The sequence below is a fragment of the Lithobates pipiens genome, unplaced genomic scaffold (genome assembly GCF_037356315.1).
Source record: "Lithobates pipiens isolate NorthernLeopardFrog02 unplaced genomic scaffold, aLitPip1_a1.2 Scaffold_3, whole genome shotgun sequence".
NCBI lineage: Eukaryota > Metazoa > Chordata > Amphibia > Anura > Ranidae > Lithobates > Lithobates pipiens.
The window spans coordinates 39,617,834-39,641,328 of NW_027507790.1; the positions used below are offsets into that span (position 1 = coordinate 39,617,834).

Below are 23,495 nucleotides of genomic sequence, written 5' to 3' on the forward strand. Positions count from 1 at the left end.
CTTCCAGAAGCTCTGTGAAGGGCAGTTAAGTTCCTCCACCCCAAACTCGCTCATCCATCTCTTTATGGACCTTGCTTTGTGGACTGGTGCATAGTAATGTTGGAATAGGAAGGAGCCCCAAACTGTTCCCACAAAGTTGGGAGCATGAAATTGTCCAAAATGTCTTGGTATGCTGAACACTTAAGAGTTTGCTTCACTGGAACGAAGGGGTCAAACCAAACCTCTGATAAGAAAACAACCTCATACCATAATCCCCCATCCACCAAACAATTTAGACCAGTGCACAAAGCAAGGTCCATAAAGACATGGATGAGCGAGTTTGGGGTGGAGGAACCTGACTGGCCTGCACAGAGTACATTTTGGAGAATTTTATGCTCCCAACTTTGTGGGAACTTGGGGGTGGCCCCTTCCTGTTCCAACATGATTGCACACCAGTGTATAAAGCAAGGTCCATAAAGACATGGATGAGCGATTTTGGGGTTTGTGGACTGAGTTATGACCTCAACCCGATAGAACACCTTTGGGATGTATTAGAGCGGATATTGCGACCCAGGCCTTCTCGTCCAACATCAGCCTGACCTCACAAATGCACTTCTGGAAGAATGGTCAAACATTCCCATAGACACACTCCTCAACCTTGTAGACAGCCTTCCCAGAAGAGTTGAAGATGTTATAGCTTCAAAGGGTGGGCCAACTCAATATTGAACCCTACAGACTAAGACTGGGATGCCATTAAAGTTCATGTGCGTGTGAAGGCAGGTGTCCCAATACTTTTGGCAATATAGTGTAGCATTTTGTTGAAATATACAAATTATAGAAACCAAGTTAATTTATGCTATTGCTACCTACCATAGTGTCACCTGTGATTTATATTGCTTTACAAAAATGTATTAAAGTACAAATAAAGGCAAAACATTTTTTTTAAGGCCGCGTACACACGCGGGGACTGTTCGGCCAACTTTGTCCGCTGAACAGTGTTTCGGCGGACAGTTCGCCCGTGTGTGGGCTTTCAGCGGACAGTTTCAGCGAACAGTCCGCTGAACAAGGTTTTTCGGAAATTCCGAAAAACTGTCCGCTGAAACTTTGTTTCAGCGAACAGTCCCCTCGTGTGTAGGCTTGTTCGTCAAACTAAGTTCCGCGCATGCTCAGAAAGGATTTACACGCCGAAAGTTATAATGCAGTGTATAGGACGTTGTATTTTTCGTCCCGTCGTACGTGCCGTTCACGTCATCGCGCACGGTTTCAGCAAACTGTTCGTTCGTCGTGTGTGGCCATGTCCGTCCATGCTAATTTTGAGCGGACTGTTTGCTGAAACTGTTTGACGGACAAAGTTGGGCGAACAGTCCCCGCGTGTGTACGCGGCCTTAGGTTTGGATAGAGGGGGAGATGGATTAGAACACCTATTAGGTTTTTATTGCTCTCTGTGCTCCGTTAGGGAGAGTCATCCTCTCTATATATGCTTATTCATTGAAAGTGAATTTAAAAAAATAAATAAATTTGGGGTTGTCCCCAGAAAAGTAATACAGGCATACCCCACTTATAAATACACAATGGGGTTTATTTACTAAAGCTGGAAAGCGCAAAATCAGGCTCACTTCTGCACAGAAACCAATGAGCTTCCAGATTTTATTACCAGGCTTAATTGAACTAGCTGGGGTTAGAAGCTCATTGGTTTCTATGCAGAAGTGAGCCTGATTTTGCACTTTCCAGCTTTAGTAAATAAACCCCATTGCGTACTTAAAAGTGGGGTGTGCCTGAGGTGGGGAAATCATTCAATAAGAACACTAGTTCTGATGACCCGTGAGGTCCCCTAGGGTTTCCCTTTTGCAGGGATTTCCTCTCACTTCCTGTTTGGCTATGGGACAGGAAGTGAAGGTAAATCTCCCCAATGGGACAAAGTTGGTAAAAATAAACCTTATAGGGGTTATAACCCTCCCTTGCTGTATTGAAAATGAAAAAAAAAAATGTTTTGTCTAAGGTTCTACTTTAATAAAGAAGGCAAATGTGTTTCTGTAACTGACATTTAGGCTCAGTTAACACATATGAGATGCGAGAACCCACAATTCCAGTGCGGGTTCCCACATCGCATGTTACCCACCAGCGGTTCACACTGTCCTATGCGAACCACTGCGGGTGTCAATTGAAAGTTAATGACACTCCCAGATCGGTTCGCATATCGCAGTGCGAACTGTCGAATGGTGCAAAATCGGATTCGCTTAGGATCAATTCGCACCCATGTGATACAGTTCCGGTGCGGACCAAAAAAGGGGTCCTGCACCATTGTGGTGCAAATGCGATGCAAATTCAGCCATACGTTTTGTATGGCTGAAATTTGCATCGCACAAACATCGTATGTGATCTGCACAGCAATGTGGTATGAATCACATGTGATGACTGTCACTGCATATGTGTGAACTGGCACTAAATACAGTAACGATGCTATTTCCTCACTGAAACAGTGAAATGACATGATATTATTACATGTGCTCACAATATTTTTTACACTATACAGTGCTTCATTGGAATGTACATATATGTAAATGATGGTATAATTTCTCAATCTCCAATTATTATAGTCTTTTCTAAGAACATATGCATTGACTTGATACTTATTTCTCCTCAATTCTTTACTTTGTGGAGAAATGTGTTATATGAGCTACGGATGTGATATATATCCAGTACTGTACTTGGAAGTTACTTTTTTATACGTTCAACCAGGGTGTTCTTTTGAAATAGATTGTACTTTTATTTGTCTCCAGCAACATGGCACACCCAGTGATCCCGATATTTAATTGGGATATGTCCAAGGTATTTTGTATTTCAATCATTTTTATTAAGTTTTTCTTTCCAAGAAAAAAAAAAATACAAAATATATAGCAACAATAGTAGTTTACCAATGTAACATACACAGCAGCATTGGTACACATAAGGCGACAAGAAACAAAATTTGGACTGCTCATTATTTTGATTAAAAGTCCAGGTACTTATTGTGGGTTGACTCCCATCAGTCCCACGATGTGGAGGGCCCTGGTTGGAAGGAAGACAGTGCCTTTCCAAGTAATTTCCCAGGTTTTTCCCAGGTTGCCCAGGTTTTTCCCAACTGTTTTGTACTAATTAAACATCTTCCTCATGGGGACACAGCTAATATTATGTTTTTTTTTCCTTTACAATCTTTTTTTGTGCTTGATTTGTTGTTTTTTATATAGTTTGGGGTCAGTTGTAGTCTATCATACAGGTTTATTGCAATGGGAGTAGTTTGTAATTATATTGGTGATTCTGCACCTGGGAGCCGTTTTTTTAAGGCCATTTATCCTATTTTCGTTAATAAGCATAGGCCAATCATAGCAGTGCTTATGAAATTTAAGCAGTGTAAGGGTTAACGCCATTGCAATAATAAACATGCAGGAATCAAACATTTTTAAACATAAAATCTGGATCCCTCTGATGCATGTGTGCTGCAGTCCCATGAATTATTGTTAAACTAGAACTTCAGACTGAAAGGAAAAGCCACCAGTATTTGATGTTCTTGTCTGTCAGCGCAGTCAAAAGGGGCTTGAGTGCTCGCCTTCTCCGAATCATGTATGGGGAGATATCGGCGAAGATTTGGATTAGATGACCTATAATCTAGATTTGTGGAGTGGAGCACGCCCTTTTCATGACTTCCTCCTTAACATTCTTATAGTGTGGCTTGACCACAATGTCACGAGGCAGTCCATCGGGTCCAGGGGTCCCAGGGCATGATCAAGCTCCAGTTTGTGGGCTCAGATATCTGGAATAAGGCTCTTAATGAGGGAGTTCACTGCTTCCAGTATATCCATAATGGTCTCGGGCAGGCCCCTGATTCTAAAGTTGAGAAGTTTCGACCTGTTTTCAAGGTTGTCAATTTTGGCCATGTAAATCTTGGACACGGTCTGTGTTCTGGTTAACATGGTCTACTCTGTTTTCAATGGTCTCAATGCGAGAGCCCAAAAGCTGGAGATCCATTTTAATGTCAGAAGTAATTCTGGCTGCGGTCTGAGCTAGGTCTCTGTACAGCATCTCTGCAAATTTAGTGAACATGAGGGAGATATCATGTGGCTGAGGTGTTAAGCCCCATATCCTGGTAAGTCACATTAGGCCTCGGTGAGGCCGCAGCTGAGGGGGACATGAGCATGTCATCTAGTGTCTGGTTGATTAGAGATACCGTGGAAGCTGGTGATGTCGGGCCCCCGAGTGATTTGATAATGGAGGCCCCTCCACATACCTCCCCCTGCAGTGAGTCCAGCCAGGGAGACGAGACAGGAATCCCTGTGTGAGCTGCCTCATAAAGCGGGCGTTTTGCCAAATCGTGCCCGTTAGCCACGTTTAGCTGACTCCACCAGCATAAAATGGTTCCTGCGGGTGTCTAGGTTGTCCCGGTCCTGTGCTGGCTTCTGTGGGGTGATGCTGCTTGCTGCTGAGAGCGCCAGATGGATGGAGTGGGACGGAGCTCTGTGATTAAGCATTCGCCGCGCATGCCCCTCAGTCCCATGAATTATGAAGAAAACTTGCTGTGAATGCAGCACTTCATCTACTGGGATGAGTATAGGTGGATCTTTCTCTGCTTGCTTTGTATATGCATTTACTATGCAAAATATAAATTACCTCTAATGATGGTTGTCCCATATGTGGATGCTGCTGTGCTAGGTAAAACTCATTGTTTCATTCATCCCATGCAGTACTATAAGCGCAGAACTTCCGACACTGAAACTTCAGGCTCCAGTACAGTGATGATAGTGGGTCACTGGATTTCCACCTTGTTCGTTCACAAAACATCATGTATCCTTTTCACAGAACGTACAGCATTCTGTGAATGGACAAAGGGAGGGGAGGGCCAGAAGAACATCATACTCCCCCTATCGTACATTCACAGAATGCCTTGTATTCCATGAAAAGAATATTGGATCTGTTGTGAATGGACAAGGAGGAGACCAAGCAACCCAACGCTCTGTAAATGATCTGTAAGCGAAATATTGTTGGCTAAATGGCAAGCAAAATACATTCCTTACCAAATAATCACCATCAATAGGGCAATGCTCTATAGACAATTCTCTTTCACCTTGCTGTGCAAATGAGAGTTTTCTACAGTCCACTGCAGAACTGAGAAAATACTAGATACAGAATAATAAAGCTTAATGGGCAGCAAATGGAAGCTACGATGAATGTTGAATAACTACAAAATACTACATGTGTGCAGATTTTTTTAACATATCATGCCATTCAATCATGATTGCCTCAAGGATTAGAAATTATTTCTTTAAAGTGTCTTTAAAAAATGGATATGTAGGCCTTTCCCTGCTGCAATCAGAGAGATCTGGCTTCTCTATGGCTAAAGCCCCAACCTTGCTGTAAATGTTTCAATTTTTCTTCAGCTTTGGAGCATTAAGTAGACTGTACCCTTTTATTGTAAATGAGCTTTAGTGTTTTCCTAATTCTTCTAAGTGGCACAGTTTATCAGGAGGGTGGTGACAGAGCTATATAAGTACCTGTAATAATTAAAATAAAATATTCAAAGCAAAGCTATATGTAGATTCACTCAGGGCTGGAAGCATGTTGGCATAATGTACCAGCCCAGAGTTTACCATTACTAGGCTCTACCAGTCAGATCAGTGAAAAGGTGAAAAGTGATAGTGGATTGGTTGCTCTGAGTTACAATACCACCTGGCTTATCTATGTTCATTATTTGCTGTATATAGTTGATGTGTGAGTTCCCATTTACCATTAGAAAGGATTTTGATCATAAAAAACGTGTACATTTTAATGTCCCTGCTTCTTGTTTAGGGAAAGAGGTTGCTGAATGGACTTTATACGGCATTTGATATCTTTGTGATATATTAATATTTGTCACTTCATTTTATGTTTGACATGAATGTTAATGTCATTTTTATTATTATTATTACATATTATTATTATTATTTACACATGATTTGATGTTGTATGTGTATTTTGAATCACAGTAGCATCTGATATACAGTATATTAGAACGCTTCTCTTTCTTTTATACTTGTTTGCTTGATGTGGTGATTGCACTGTCAAGTGGTAGCTGCTCTGTTTCTTTTTACACATATTTGTTATGTTTATTTTGGTTAGTTGATATCTATATATTTTATTCTACTAGTGTGGGGATCTATCTTCTAATAGTATAATGACATATAACTTGATATTTAGTAGCATAGTAGTGATTCTTTTCCAAATTAGAATCTTAATTTCAAGCCTTATAACAGCCATTCCCACCCACACAAATGCACTCATCCTGTCTTGCTTTGTAATTGCATTATCTTCATTAGTCATTGAACAAAAATATTATCACAACAGACAAGGCCATTGTGGCGCCTTCATTATACAAAATATTTCCCTTCTCTGGCATAATTGCATATACTAAAAGTTCTTCCTACTTTATAGTTACCTCGATTACAAATGGTACAGAAGTTGCTAGGACCCTCACTGTGCTTCTTCAGATGGTCTGCCATATAGGCTGCCCGTAGGTATTTACCACACACCTGACATGGTACCTTATCCTCATGACATGCTAGGTGTGAGCGCAGACGGTCACGTGTGGCGAAGGAAGCGTTACATGTCTGAAAGCAGAGATAAATATATTATCTTAAAAACTTGTTGGAAAAACACAGCACAGCAAATAAAATAAATTGCTATTAGCATTCCTTACATTTGTCTGTGTACAAAAGTGTTAAAGCGGTTTGCCCACAAAATGCATGTGTATGTAAACTCTAATAATGAAAGCCTCTTATTTGTTTTTGTTTTTTTTGGTCTGTAAAATATACCAATAAAAGAATTTGTTATAACTGTTCAAGAAGTGCAAAAATATCACTTGATCCTTCCAGACATCCAGTGAGCTGACAACTTCCCATGCTCTATGCCTCTATTGCACTTGTATCTCCTCCCCATTGTATGTATATATGGAGAGGGCAAGGTGTTCTGTTGTCCAAACACACTTCCTGTCATAGGGGGACAATGCGGATCCTCTATACTATAGATAAAAGTTAGGTAAGTGTTGCCACCCTAGGGCAGGAACTGCGTTACCGGCAGGATCACCAGGAAAAAAATAAGAAAAAAAGGCTAATAAAGGAAAGTTAAAGCAGGTAAGGTGTGATATAATAAATATTAGATCTTGAGTTTATATACACTTTAATGTCACTGTCTATATTATTGCAATGTGTACCTTCCTGCTTGTGTGATAGTAATCAGTATCCTGAGCATGGTTCCAGATTTACTTTATTGTGGGAATACTAAGAAGTATGCACTTACCTTCCCTGTGATCCCCCTAGCCAGTCTGGTCTGGCAGACCAAGTTCACTTTGACTGCGGAAATTAACTAATTTAGGGTGGTCATACATGGGCTAGTATTTTCAAGCGATGTTCTTTATTTAAGCATGTCTTGCAATGATCAGGCCATGTATAAAATTTCTACAATATGCAAATTAGTGCTTTCAGTCATTCCCATGTGCTGGGAAATCTTTGCATTAACATGTGCCAATCCTAGACTGGTATTAACATGCATGCTCCTCTGTCACAACTTAATTATGTTGGCTACTAGTGCTCCTGAGACATGATATAGAATGGACGGCTGTGTCCCTGCCCTAATGTCACCCTACTGTCACCCTAATGCTGTCACCCTAATGCTAGCAACATATTGTTTAGTCATGTTAAAGCGGAGTCCAACCGTTTCTGTGTTTATTAAAAGTCAGCAGCTACAAAAAGTGTAGCTGCTGACTTTTAACAAACACACACTCACATTTCCCATGGTCCAGTGGTGGGCCCATCGAAACCTCGGCACCGGCATCACTACTGTGGGCACCCGGCTCATATATCATTGTGTTAAAAAAAACAAAAAAAAACGCTTGATTACACTACACATCCTGCAACCCTGTCAATCTCACAAAAACGAATTACAAATTTTATTAAAAATGATTTAAAAATGAAAGTGTGTGGGCACTATGGGACATATTTATAAAGCTGAGGCCGCGTACACACGGGCGGACTGTCTGTCCAACTTAGTCCGCTGAAACACATTTCAGCGGACAGTCCGCTCGTGTGTGGGCTTCAGCGGACTTTTTCAGCGGACTGTCTGGTGGACTAAGTCTTTCGGAATTTCCGTAATATTGTCCATCGAACTTTGGTTTCAGCGGACAGTCCGCTCGTGAGTAGGCAAGTTGGACGGACTAAGTATGGCGCATGCTCAGAAAGGATTTACACGGCCGAAGGTTGCATTGCAGTGTATTGGACGTCGTATTTCTAGTCCCGTCGTACGTGCTGTACACGTCATCGTGCAAGCTTTCAACGGACTGTCTGTTCATCGTGTGTGGTCAAGTCCATTCATTCAAAAGTAGGACGGACTGTCTGCCGGATTGTCTGACGGACTTAGTTGGCCGGACAGTCCGCCCGTGTGTACGCGGCTTAAGACTTACATTCACCAAAAATTCACTGCAGGTGAATCATTTACTAAATTTAAAACACATACTCTAGGAAAATACACCAGCAATGAATGTTTAAGGAATGGCACATTCACTGATTTATAAGGCCTGGTTCCCATTTCTGTAGTGTGATAATGTACGCTCATTAACAAGCACTACGCCACCCATTTACATGAATTGCGTTAAGGCAGCACTAACACATCCCAGAGCAGGTAAAGTTCAACTCTTTTTCAGGATGCACTGCACTACCATGTACCATAGAGATGTGAACCCACCTTATAGAGATCCTACTGAATAAAATCAGGTCAGGCTTAAATGATGCCTACTAGCACATTATAACTCTGGAGGTTTAAAAAAAAAAAAATTTACCAGCGGTTTACTACCTCTTTAATGCACACTAACGCACAAAAAATTTACATGCCCCATATCTTAAATAAAGGGCTGAGCTGAAGAACTTACCTGTGAACTAGCATCCTAATTATGAAGGAGATTTCCAATTGATAAACATTATATGGTAAGTTTGCCCAAAAATGCTATTTCAGTTTTTGCTAGATGCTGGAAAGTGAAACCATCTGTCCTTTTCCATATACAGTAAAACCTTGGTTTGAGAGTGTTTTGCAAGACAAGCAAAATGTTTTAATAAATTATGACTTGATATACAAGTGATGTCTTGATATACAGTACGAGTAGCGTCAAGTCACAACTGAGAATAAAATAGAAGAGAGACGCCTCTATGTGTAGCAATATGGTTACATTTACTGAAGGTACAACATTTAGCAACATATTTTTACACTTAGAGATGCCTCTCTTCTCTTTTATACTCTGTAGCTCCTGATGGATTTTGCTTCTAATCCCCTTGTGGAGGCTTCCATTTGTGGATGGACATTTTATGGTTACACAACCTGGTCACAGAATCTTTTTATATGGACTATAAACTGAAGGACCTATGAATAAATGGTTGTGGAACTAATCATTTGAGTTTCCATTATTCCTTATGGGGAAATTTGCTTTGATATACAAATGCCTTGGATTAAAAGCATGTTTCTGGAACTAATTATGCTCGCAATTCAAGGTTTTACTGTATTGCTATTGCTTTTAGGTATTTAGGTATCTATTGGTATTGGTATCTGCGTTTCTGACCACCTGCTGTGGCCATTATGAGGGGTTCCCACTTTACCTGATGGATACAAGATAAGGGAATGGAGCACACAATGGGGGGCAGGAACACCCAACCCCCCCCCCCCCCCCCAGAGTGGCTCATTCCATTAGTTTCCACCTAGAACTAAAATATCCCTTTTGGGTGCATTATCCCTTTAAACATACCCTGACAACAGCTAACATTATTACATAGACTTGCTCACAAACATACTAGATGATACATGCACACAGACAAAATAACTGAAAAATGCCATACACTTTTTAGGCCCAATTAAATCACCAGTCCCGCTTCTTTGCTTCAGAAAGTATATTCAGGTTGTGTTTCATTTTCATTTTGCATTACCTGTCCTCCTCCTCCTCCTCTCTCCTGCTCACTGTGCACTTGGCTGGCAAATCCTTCTGCAGATTTCTAGTTTGGAGAAAAATGGGTGTAAAATCATTTTTTGTGGGCCCTTTCATTAGGAAAATGTGACTTGTCAAAACGATATCAAATTCTGCACAGCAGATCAGTCTAGTTAGGAAATAAAGGCATGAAAGTATTTAAGTATTGAAAATGTTTAAAATGTAAATCTTATTACCCTTTACCTGGACTTGTAGATGCAAGAAATGGACAATTAATATAATATACTGCAGAAACAGTGCCTGTAAAGTGGGACTGGTGCTTTAAGTCGCACAAGGAACATGTTGACATTCAATCACTTTCACAGGACTGTAAGCCACAGTCCCCCATCCCCAGTGCCATACCTCACACTTGTGCGGCCTCTCGGATGTGTGAACCTGTTTAATGTGTCCATTAAGGTGGTCTGGCCTGTTAAAAAATAAAAATAAAGCAAAGATCATCACAAAGGAAATGAGCAATTATACCATGAATTTCAATCAATGCATTTCTTTGTCCTTATAGGTTTCGGTTCACAAAACCACAAATCAGCATGGCCAAGATGCTATCTGCATGGAGTTTGCATGCCCCCCCCCCTATGCATATATGCATATATGGGTTTTCTCTAGTTTCCCCCATACTCCAAAGACATACTGATAAGTTAATTAACTCCAGTATTGGGGGGAAAAAAATAAAAAAATGCCCTAGGATCATAATCTACTGAGTGTGTGCAAGATGGCTGCCCAGTATCTGCCTCCAATGGTAGATACAGTGCTTTAAATTACCAGAAAGAAAAATGCTATATAATAAAAGTAGATTCACAAAGTACAGCTTTAGAATGGTAAGCTTTGATCAAATATCTACTGAATAAAGTAGGAATAATTGGTGTTAAAATAAGCATATTTTCAGTATTTTAAATAATTTTGGAGACAGTTATGCAGTAATATACCGAACAGAGTGAACGTTTATCTAAACCCATTGTTTTTTTTTATGTTTTGGAAAGGGTAGGGAGGGGTTAGAACCTCTGCCAAATTTCATGTAATTTCAGTGTACTGTATTTCAGGATGCATTCTTGTTTTGACGTGCAGTTTGCACTTAAATAACCTCTGCTTAAGTATTTTTCCATTACATGTTTAGTTGAGCAAGTTTGTGACAGGTTTATTAGTAGCGCTCCACTAAGATATATCATAGACATAAAATATAAAACAAATCCATACAAAATGAATGTGCTGCACCTAAATAACAAGCATGAAAAAAACAAAAAAAACAAAAGCTAATAACAAAAACTAATAAGAGAAAGAATGTCAAATCAATAGCAAAGGAGCACCTACTTAAAGTGGGGTACCCCCTAAAAAAAAAAAATTTAAAGTCAGCAGCTACAAATACTGCAGCTGCTGGCTTTTAATAATCGGACACTTACCTGCCCCAGGGTCCAGCGATGCGGGGGAACGAAGCCCCCCCTCGTTCCCCACTCCGCTAGCGGCGCCGTCATGCGTACTGTGGGCACCTGGCTGTGGCTTCACAGCCGGGCACCCACTGCGCATGCGCGAGCGGCGCAGGGCGCCGTGATACGCCGTACAGTCACCTGGGACACGTGACAGGTCCCAGGTGAATGTGCGGCGCGAGGGGAAGTGATCTCACCAGCCCGGGCAATGAAGAAGGCAGACTACGAGGGACCCCCTAGCAACAGGTATTTAGAGGTGAGTAAAAAATTTATTTTTGGCCAATTATTTTTTTTTTTACGAATTTTAAGCAGCTTTTAATTTTTTGGTGGCAACACCACTTTAAACACGTGCAAATATAAACATGGGAATAGAATACCAGGAAATATACATAAAGAGAATATAGTTCATAAAATATCTATAAGTCCATGACTGGACACCCAGGATGCAAATAAAAATCTTCCTGTCACTTGTATAATTCACTCTGGACTGCTGTCCTCTTATATAAATCTGGGTTACGAATGGATACCTCACAAAGGAAATCGTATACACATAGAAAAGGAGGATAACAATAGTTTAGTAGTACTTAAAAAAGGAACTGCAGTCTGCTGAACCTGCTGCCTGTTCACTTCCTGGATTTAAACAGACACACAGAGGCACACATCCAGCTCTCATTGGCCCTCTTATGACTCACCCCCCCCCCCCCTTCCTGGCAAACTCTCACAAGAGTGAGAGACAGAGAGCTGTGCACGATGTTATAAGCCTAGGCTATTTACCAGACAAGAAACAGGAAGTGGGCTGTATAAGGTATTTACTGGCAGAAAAAAAAAGTTTTACTATCCAAAGTTAAAGCAACAAGGGCAGAAGATTTAATAGATGGAATGTTGAAAAAAATGTTTTCATAAAAAATAAAAGGCAGGAAAAGTGTTAGAATGTCAAATCCCACAAAATTCTATGGACTCACACTCTGGCACCACCAACCAGGCACTCCTGTAGTTCACAAGTGTCAAAGTATGATGACGACACTGGGAAGCCACCCTACACATATTATTATTATAAAGGATTTATATAGCGCCAACAGTTTGTGCAGTGCTTTACAACGCTAGGGCAGACTGTACAATTACAATACAAGAGGAATCAGAGGGCCCTGTTCGTTAGAGCTTACAATCTAACACATGAGTTTCGTCAGAATGACCTCAGCCCCTGAGGAAGTTATTCAGATGAAACTTGTACATGTAGGGTGGGTTCTGACTGTTGTCATCAGGCTTGGGCGCTTTTGTGCTATGGGAATGCCTAGTTGGTGGTACCAGAGTGTGAGTCTGTACCATTTTGTGGGTTTTTTGACATGCTGAAATTTTTTCTGCCTACGTGAGGGTAAAACTTTATTTTAACAAGTTTTTAAGAGGCATGTCACTAGTATTAGCCTCTTTTTCTGTGCATATGGGATATACATCTTATGCTATCCATCTGTGATCTGCATTCATATACGAGGACAGCAGTCCGAAGTGGATAAGACAAAAGGGCTCTCAGACCTTCCATTAAAGTGTTACTAAAGCCACAACAGTAAAATCAGTCTGTATATGCAATAAAGCATGCTTGTTATACTCACTGTGGAACCTAAGGGGTTAAACCTCTGCATTGTGTAAAAAGGCTGTTTGATCCTGTCTTCTCTGAATCCCCCTTCTTCCACTGTCCCCAATTCATCTCTGCACATGCTCAGTTTGGTGTGTATTGCTAGAGTTTTTTTTTATTATTTGGGAGGATGAATGTGATCAACACAGGGCCAATCAACATTGTCCAGACAGAGGGCAGGGGTCCTGCAGCCTCATAGGACAGTCAGCGTAGAATGAAAACTCCTCCTACAAGCTTTAAACAGACACTGATAGAAGTCACAGCTGATTATAAAAGGTATTCAGCAGTTTATATTTTCTAAAATAATTGCATTTCTATGTGTACTGTGCGAGACTAGATATAGTGAATGCAGGATCCTGGGTTAAATAAAACTTTAATCTTGCAGATTGATTTTGACAGTGAGCTGCTCTCCCATGGGACCAATCACTGTGTGTTCTAACAGGAAGATTTTCATTTGGATCTTGGTTGCCTAATCATGGATTTATAAATGATTTCTGAACTATATTTTATTTATAATGGATGTTTTGTATATTACCTGGTATGCTATTCACATGTTTGTTTTTTTTGCATGGATTTATATAGCACTCCTTTTCTACTGATTTGATATAAGAAATCTGACTGCCAAAACTTCTCGTGACACTTCTGACGTCAGCCTTATCTTAGCAAAATAATAAATGCTGCCAAATCAAACCCAAGCCAACAATTGATTCTCTTCAGATCAATCAGCCAGCATTTAATCAGATGAGCCAATACATTTGTCTGATCCAGGCCCTGTGCATGTCTTTGTGGCTGTGGGAGGAACTAGTTATAGTCAACAACACTATACAACAACACAGTAGAGGGTTTTTAGTGAATATTGGCTGTACTACATTAACCACTTTCAGACCGGACCAATTTGCTGGTCAAAGACCAGACCACTTTTTGCGATTCGGCACTGCGTCGCTTTAACTGACAATTGCGCGGTCGTGCGACGTGGCTCCCAAACAAAATTGACGTCCTTTTTTTCCCACAAATAGAGCTTTCTTTTGGTGGTATTTGATCACCCCTGCGGTTTTTATTTTTTGCGCTATAAACAAAAATAGAGCGACAATTTTGAAAAAAACGCATTATTTTTTACTTTTTGTTATAATAAATATCCCCCAAAAATATATAAAAAAACATTTTTTTTCCCTCAATTTAGGCCGATACGTATTCTTCTACATATTTTTGGTAAAAAAAATCGCAATAAGCGATTATTGATTGGTTTGCGCAAAAGTTATAGCGTTTACAAAATAGAGATAGTTTTATAGCATTTTTATTAATAATTTTTTATTATTTTTTTTTTTTACTAGTAATGGCGGCGATCTGCGATTTTTATTGTGACTGCGACATTGTCGGGGACCCATCGGACATTTTTGACACATTTTTGGGACCATTGTCATTTATACAGTAATCACTGCTATATAAATGCAGTGATTCCTGTGTAAATGACACTGGCAGTGAAAGGGTTAACCTGTGGGTGGCAGTGTAGGGGTTAAGTGTTCCTAGGGGTGTGTTACTAACTGTGGGGGGGTTGGGCTTTCATTTAGTGTACACTGATCTCTGCTCCAATCACATGGAGCAGAGATCAGCGTCACTAGTTGCTAGGCAGAATGGGAAAATGTTGTTTATACAGCATTTCCTCCATTCGGCCGCTCCGTGAGACGATCGCGGGGATGCCTGCGGCGATCGAGTCCGCGGGTCCCGCGACCGGACTCACGGGGGTCCCGACCAGCGCGGGAGCACGCCGGCGGCGGCGCGCTCCCGATGGCACGGCGGCAACGAATATTGGACGTACATGTACGCCAATATGCCTGCCCGTGCCATTCTGTCGACGTACATCGTCGTGCGCTGGTCGGGAAGTGGTTAAAGCGGGAGTTCCGCCGTTTTTTTTTTTTTTTTTTTTTTTAAAGCCAGCAGCTACAAATACTGCAGCTGCTGACTTTTAAAATAAGGACACTTACCCACCCAGCGCGCCCGCGATATTGGCACCCGAAGCCGATCTCTCGGGTGCTGCCGCCGCCATCTTGGGTATGGGAATCAGGAAGTGGAGCTTCATTTCCCGGTTCCCTACTGCGCATGCGCGAGTCGCGCTGCGCAATAAGGATGGTCCCCGCTGTCTCTGGGATCCGTGTGTTTCGCAGCAGACAGCGGGGGACCTGCGGAAAGGGGTGTAGATTCTGCGGAAAGGGGCGTATATTCTGCAGATATCTATGCCGGAAGTGGGTGCAGATACCTGTACTGTACAAGTACCTGCACCCCCTCCCCCTTGAAAGGTGCCAATTGTGGCGCCGGAGGGGGGGAGGGTTCCAATGAGCGGAAGCTCCACTTTAGGGTGGAGCTCCGCTTTAATAACCCTTATAAGTAATTATAATTAGAAGTAAATATAAAGAAATCCCCCCTTAATGATTTTCCTGTAGGAGATATGCATAGATCTAAATCTGTACATTGACTATTCTTGCTGTATTTTGGATAGCAAAGACATTTCTATAGAGCAGTGGTCTCCAAATTGTGGCCATTTACCTGCCTTTATCCAGGCCTTGGGGTACGATTCCTTCCACAGACACAAATGATGTGACACAATTTTTCCCACTGACACCAAAAATGAGGCACTATTCCCCCCACTGATAACAATGGGGCACTATTCCTCCCACCAAAACCAATAATGGGGCATTGTTTACTTTCACTTTTCACAATCCAGCCCCCCCTAAAGCTCGTAGGACAGTAAACTGGCCTGTTGGTTGGAAAGTTTGGAGACCCCTGCTATAGAGGATACTTACAGTTTTGAAAAAAAGTTTGTGAGCCCAAAAGCATATTCTGACTTTCTGCATGGATGTCTGCCAAATGTTTTTTGCTCTTCATCTATTTCATTTTAAATTATAACTACCGGTAAATGCAAAACTTTTTTTTTTAGTTTTGTATAGACTTCAGATGGATTAGAACACCTATGAGTTTGTTACTGCTATCTGTGGCCCAGTTACAGAGATTCCCCCACTCTATTTGTCCTGTTTACTATTATCATTGAAAGTGAAAGTAAATGAAAATCCCAAATTTTGGGGCGTCCCCAGAAAATGAATGAAAGGAAAATCTTCCAATGGGGACACTAGTTCTGGTGACCTGGGCGGCCCCGAAGGATTCCCTTAATTTGCAGGGATTTCGTCTCACTTTTTGTTTTGGCTATGGGACAGGAAGTGAAGAGAATCTTCTCAATGGAACATAAATGGCAAAATAAATACATAAACTGTCAGGGGTTATAACCCTCTACCGCTATAGTTTTGCCTATAGTTCTACTTTAACCACATGCCGACCAGCCGCCACAGTTGTACTGCGGCAGAATGGCACGGCTGGGCGAAACAACTTTATTTAACGTTGCTTCGCCCTGTGGCCACTAGGGTCGCGCCCCCGCTCGCTCCCCAAGCCGATGCGAGTGCCCGGTGGTCTTGATCCCCACCAAGCTCCCACAATCGCTCAGAGCACACGGAAAACCGGGAACTGTGTGTGTAAACACAGTTTCCGGTTCTCTGAGGGGAGAACTGACAGATCATCTGTTCATACAGAGTATGAACAGCGATCTGTTAGTTTCCCTGCACAGTCCCCATCCCCCTTCAGTTAGAACACAAACTAGGACACACATTCACCCCTTCACTGCCAGTGAAATTTTTACAGTAATCAATGCCTGATCGCTGTATTAATGCCAATGGTCCCAAAAATGTGTCAAATTTGTCCAACGTGTCTGCCATAACGTAGCACTCACGATAAAAATCACTGATCACTGGCATTACTATAAAAAAAAAATTATTAATAAAAATACCATAAAACTGTCCCCTATTTTGTAGACGCTATAACTTTTGCGCAAAACAAAAATATGTAGAAGTATACGTATCGGCCTACACTGAGGAAAAAAAATGTTTTTTTTATATATTTTTTGGGGATATTTATTATAGCAAAAAGTAAAAAAATAATGTGTTTTTTTCAAAATTGTCGCTCTTTTTTGTTTATAGCGCAAAAAATTTAAATCAGACGATCAAATATCACCAACAGAAAGCTCTATTTGTGGGGGAAAAAAAAGACGTCAATTTTGTTTGGGAGCCACGTTGCACGACCCCGTAATTGCAGTTAAAGCGGCACCGTGCCGAATCGCAAAAAGTGCTCTGGTCTTTGGCCAGCCAAGTGGTGCGGGGCTCAATCGGTTAAAGCCCATTCCTTGGATAAAATTATCCACACTCCCACCATCCCCTAGCCCAGTGATGGCGAACCTTGGCACCCCAGATGTTTTGGAACTACATTTCCCATGATGCTCAACTACACTGTAAAGTGCATGAGCATCATGGGAAATGTAGTTCAAAAACATCTGGGGTGCCAAGGTTCGCCATCACTGCCCTAGCCCATGGGTCTTCAAACTATGGATCTTTGCTAGCCTTCATTTGGCTTGGGGCACTATTCTTCCAAATGATATGAGGCACTATTTCTCCCACTGATACCAAAAATGGGGCACTATTTCTTCTATTAGAATCAATGATGGGGTACTACTCCTCCTTCTACTGACCACCAAGACATGTTTATCCTCACTGACTCTGGGCCCAGGACATTTTCTACTTTCAATGGCCACAATTCGGCCCCCCTAAAGTCTGAAGGACAGAAAACTTGCCCTTTGTTTGAAATGTTTGGAGACCCCCGCTCTAACCGATCGCTGGAAGTAAAAGAGAAAAAAAATGAAATGCCTATTTTACACACCAAACTCCAGTCCTAAGTCTTCTCTCTTTCTATATTTACATAGGAAGGGTCCTTATGTGGGTGTCCACATCACTTTCCTGCATGACGTGGACACTTCCTGGTGCCTTTCCATCAGAGGAGTTAGATCATTGCAATGCGATGGTAAGAGAGCTGCCATCAAGGGACCATCTGCAGCACTGGAATAGCAGTCCCCCGCACCTGAAAATGGCATCGGTGAGGGACCTTAGGTGAGTAGAACTTCATTCACAAGGTAAAATCCCAGCAAGATGGGCTGGGCAGGTAGGGGTAGAAGGGGGCCATATTTTGCCTGGAGTGGGGCTTGAATAAACAATACATACTGCTGAATTACACTATGGCCCAATCAAAAATCATTTCAAGGGACCTTGGAAGAAGAACTGTTTAATATTAATTAATCTAGAAGGGGTTACAAAATAATTCATAAGAACTAGGCAGTACACAGGAAAGCTGAGATTCTGCAGGCGTCACTTGTACATCTATATTTATAGATAAATCTACATATAGATAAATCTATGGAATTTACCATATGAAAAACACTGTTATGTTCATATACTTGCTGCTACCTGGGTGCCACCTGATGTTCCAAAGCACTACTGAACAATGGTCTGTTAACAAATGAGACAAAATTTTAACATTCTAGTAAACATACAGAGTTTTGACTAGAGAAACTAAAACACATGTTCAGGTAGTTCTTTCTACTGTCATTTAGAAATCTGTCGCTATGGTAGCGGTAATTAGGACCAACTCTGAGCCTGACCCCCGACAATTGTCCAGTGGATATCTGTGGTAAACGAGATTAATGAGATGAAACTATGAAGCATAGAGATGAACAGTTCTATAAAACATGGTATTATTGGCACAATTTTCAGTACTTGCAGGCAGTGGTGACTGGTGCTCAATTTTCTTGGGGGACGGCCTGCAGCCCCAACCCAGCCACCCCCCCCCCCCCCCAGCCAGCCAACCCCGGCGCTCGATCGATCGCAACTTCCCCCCTGTTTCTCCATCTATCGCTGCTACGCGCGCCCACCAGCCCCAAACTTAACCCATCCAGGTCGCGGCTCCCCCCCTGCATCTCCTCTCCACTCCCTGCCAATCAGGACTTAGGACTTGAGGCCAATCGGGTCTCCTGACTCGCTTCCTGATTGGCCAGGGGGAGAAACAGGAAGACATTAGCGAATATTAATTCGCTAATGTCTCACAACTGTGTGGGCTCGGGGAGCAAGGCTCTGCGGCCCAGGCCCACCCTTTTTGAAGCCAATTAGAGCCTCAGGCTCTAATCATGTGCTTAAAGAAAAAAACATTGAAATCTATGCATCTGGTGCCTTGCATGTAGGTTAGGGGCCGGTTGCATGGATTAAGGGGGGTCCCTGTGCCCTGTATGAGGCCTGATTCACACCCATACATTTTTAGTGCTTTTTGCATTTTGCAGATTTGCACTTCAGAACGTGTTCCATAGGAAACCATAGGGGTTATTTACGAAAAGGTAAATCCACTTTGCACTGAATGTGCAGTCGCTCTAAATCTAAGGGGTAGATCTGAAATGAGTGGAGGCTCTGCTGATTTTATTATCCAATCATGTGCAAGCTAAAATGCTGTTTTTTATTTTCCTTGTATATCCCCCTCAGATCTACAGCGACTTTACTTCTAAGTGCAATTTCAGTGCACTTTCAAGTACACTTGCAGTGCAAAGTGGATTTACCTTTAGTAAATAACCCCCCATGGTAAATGGACTGTAGTACAAATCTGCAAAATGCAAAAAGCACTAAAAATGCATAGGTGTGAATCAGGCCTAAGTGGCTGCCACAGCTTGCAGGGCTATAATACATACATATCTACCCTGGTTTCTCAAACATCACCTCCTCCATAGAGGTGCTTTTCCATTAACTTAAACTGCAGGCCCCTGCTAATCTGCGGACTTCCCTCACCATAGACCGCAGCCTAATTTTTTTTTTTTTGCTTTCCTATGTTCCCCTACCCACTTAGCCTTTAGCTATATTCCTCATTAACACTCTTGCTTCATCCTGGAGCATTTTCTTCAATTCAGCGTGGCAACACTTCCTGAGACCCTAGTTTAATATCTGAGTGTTTAGGGCCAGGAGATCCCTACCTTTTATGAAGTTAACCTATTTGTACTTATAAGAAATTAAAAGGCTTTTAATAGGGATTACTATGTAACGATATCTATGTATGCCTATGACCTCCTTTTCCTGCTGCTGTATTTTGTATGGCTATGGAAGCCAACTTACTCTAAAATGTTGTGTATGCATTGCAGAAGGATGAAAAAAAACATGAATGTCAAAGACCAACCCCAAGTTGGCATACATTGGCACACCAGTACTCAGGCCAGGCAGTGCCTATACTGGGAAACTGTTATATACAGTATGTGACAGCTTCTTGCACAGTGATGTATCCCCCTATTTAACTGTTGGTTATGAGAATTCCTGACAGAAATTTAAGCCCTCGTTCACATTGATTTCAAAGCTGCATGTCAGTGCGACTTTAAGTGCAACTTGGAAGACATCTGCGCGGGATAGATGTCTATGCAAGTCGCACTCAAATTTGCTAAAGGCAGTGCAAGAACTACTTTTTCAAATTGAGTTGCAGCACCGCAAAGTCAGCATCACACTGTTTTGAACAGTACGATTGCCGGCAATAGGGTGTGACCTGTCAAATCGCATGACAAGTTGCTCCAATGTGAATGAGGGCTAAATGTGAACAGCATACAGGTGATGGTAATGCAATGACTTGTCACTGGGTGGGTGGAGCCTGAAGGGAAACAGACTAGTCCACTTTACTATTGATTGACATTGCACGGCAGTGGACAAACTCCAAAGCCACTATTGGACTGAATAGCAACTAGGGACCTGCCCACTCCTGTGCTCTGTCAATCAAAAGTGAAGCGGTTATGGAATATGTTTATCCTCTCTGAAGAGTGTATGACCCTCCTTAACTCATGATTATTGAGAGAAGACGCTATGATTGGATACCCGATAACAAAATATTTATTGTTCAACCAGGGTGCCCTCCTCTCTCCCCCCCCCCCTCTTCTTTTTCCCACGCTTATTCCCAACTAATCCTTCTCTACTGATTTTTATCATACTACTTAGAAAATGGAAGATGGAAAAGGCGACCCCGGATGGTTATATCACGGGTATTCGTTTTTCTGAATGTACATTGAGAGTACTATATATGTTCTGACTTAACATCTGGACCGCTGCTCTATCACTGCAATGTATCTGTAATATTTTTGAGTACATATGGTAACTGCAATGACCTGGACTCACCTTTTGTGGTTGAAATAAAATATTTGAAAAAAAAAAAAAAAAAAAAAAGTGAAGTGGACCTGATGAAGAACTAGTACAGGGATATGCAATTAGTGGACCTCCAGCTGTTGCAGAACTACAAGTCCCATGAGGCATAGCAAGACTGTGACAGCCACAAGCATGACACCCAGAGGCAGAGGCATGATGGGACTTGTAGTTTTGCAGCAGCTGGAGATCCGCTAATTGCATATCCCTGAACTAGTCTCTCAGTTCCTCGTCAGGCTTTGGCCACGCCAGTACAAAACCTCCTGGCCATGTGCCTGTCAAAGTGACAGGTGCAGTGGCAGAGAAGGGAAGGCAGGAGTGAGTGTGCAGTGTGGAAGGTGCAGACACAAACATGGTATGTGACAGGTACACAAGTGATTCCAACACACTATTTCCAACGCACACGTTCCTGTGGAAATGGATGTGCTTATAAGTGGGTGCTGAAGTGATCACCAGCTGGAATTGTGTCTAATCAGAGCAAAAGAATATCACCAACACACCAAGAATCTCCAGAACAAGTCCAAAGCTTTATTAAGCCATCACATGGTTATAGCAGATTGCCATGAAGGACCTCTTCTTCAGGCATGTGACATCAGGTATTCTCTTGCTCAGGTACATGAGTGAGGTACAAGCACCAACACTTTTGGTGCCATGCCCCAACAGAATTCTAAAGAATATTTATGAATTCCCCTGAGTATTTATTTACATCGGTAAACTGAGCAGAGTGGGCAGATGACAGGTCGGTGTACACTCCGCATATGCAGAGCAGACACGGACACAGCCCACTCTACTCTACTACTCTATGGGCCCTCCGATCCGCCCAGATGGTAAGGGATAGATCCCCTTCAGACACAAGTCTTTTTACATTTATCGCTCCATAGAGGTGAATGGAGGGTCTGATTGGGTTGGACCGATCATGTGAAAGGGGCCTAGGGCTGCTTTCACACTGATGTGCTGTGGTTTACCCAGAGCAGTGCACCACCGGCTTTCCTGTGGGTTAGCTGCACTTTTTACATAGAATTCTATTACTTCCTGCAGGCGCTGTGCACTTTCTGAAAGTGCACCAAACCCGTAGGTAATAACAGAGGTCTATGGCTCAGTGCAGGTAACCCACAGGTGCAGTGCACCTGTGGATTAGTTTTAAAGCAGTTCGGTAACCACTGCAGAACAGATATGCCTATATACCCTGAGATTATAGTATTAAACATACCTTTAATAACAGTCTTCAATTCGGGTCTCTTCAGCTGTTGTTTTTCCAGGCAGAGTGCATTTGGTATCACTCCGCCTGTTTCAGGAGGTGACGCTATACAGGAAGCATCGTCTTATATGTTTGCTTCCTCTACCCCTGGCTTCATTCACAACACTAATGCTCTGGGATGCTGGGTCGGGAACCCGTAATCTGGGCTTGCCAACCAGCCATCCCAGAGCAGGAGTTCGGGGGCCACATCAGAGGGCTCCGCAGGCCACATGTGGCCCCCGGGCCACTGGTTGGGCACCCCTGGTGTAAAGAATCTGATCACATTCATTATGAAATCCCAAAAGTCCATATGTTCACTATTTTCTTCCCACCACTGCATATGGAAAGTTATAGAAAGCAGTCTGAAAGAGGCACATTGATATGTAGTTTATAACAGAAAGTATATTACAGCACTTCTTCACTGTACATATAACTCAATATAAAAGCCATTGTTAAAAAAAAGTGTTCCTTGCAGTCTAAAGGACTGGTTCGCATTTTTAGTGCTTTTTGCATTTTGCAGATTTGCACTACAGTCCATTTAAAATTGTTTCCTATGGAACACATTCAGTAGTGCAAATCTGCAAAATGCAAAAAGCACTAAAAATGCATAGGTGTGAAGCGGGTCTTATACAGCTCAGTATATATACAGGCTGATCTATTCATCCCTGATGAGATCTGTGAGAGTGAGCCTATTTCCCAGCTGCTGTAGCCTCATACACCCACACATGTTCAATGATGGCTGCAGCCCCTTCCCTTTCACAACAACCTCCTCCAGCTTTCGCTGTCCCCTTCCCTTTGCAGGGGGGAGGGAAAACTGAACATTTCCCTAGTGGGGGTGGAGAGTCTGGCCTTGTAGTTCTTCTGGTACCCCTCCCTATATTGTTCTGTCCAATCACTGACTAGAGTCCTCAATTGAGGAGGGGGCGATGGTGTGTGTGTGAGGGGGGGGGGGGTCTTGATGCAGACATTGTGAGATGGCGTCCCATGAGTATAGAAAAAGAGAGGGGGGGGGGGGGTGGAAGCTGACAGCATCTCTATGTAAACAGCCGTGCTGGTGACATACTTTAGAAACAAATGTCAGAAAAAGTAGGATCACAAGATAAAGAACTGACACCTGCAAAGT

The 23,495-nt window shown here is 42.2% G+C and overlaps 1 protein-coding gene across 6 annotated transcripts in view; it reads right to left on the reverse strand.

Moving 5' to 3' along the window:
- PATZ1 (POZ/BTB and AT hook containing zinc finger 1) overlaps window positions 1-23,495 on the reverse strand; it is a 44,001-nt gene that overhangs the window by 12,449 nt on the left and 8,057 nt on the right. For 4 of the 6 annotated variants that reach the window (XM_077461489.1, XM_077461490.1, XM_077461492.1 and 1 more), the window contains exons 3-5: window positions 10,352-10,415; window positions 9,951-10,016; window positions 6,425-6,596 (exon numbers count right to left, since the gene is read on the reverse strand). In XM_077461489.1, coding sequence (XP_077317615.1) covers window positions 6,425-6,596; window positions 9,951-10,016; window positions 10,352-10,415 — 302 coding nt within the window. The remainder of the gene's footprint in view (window positions 1-6,424; window positions 6,597-9,950; window positions 10,017-10,351; window positions 10,416-23,495) is intronic. The other 2 variants (XM_077461491.1, XM_077461494.1) reach the window with 1 other exon arrangement.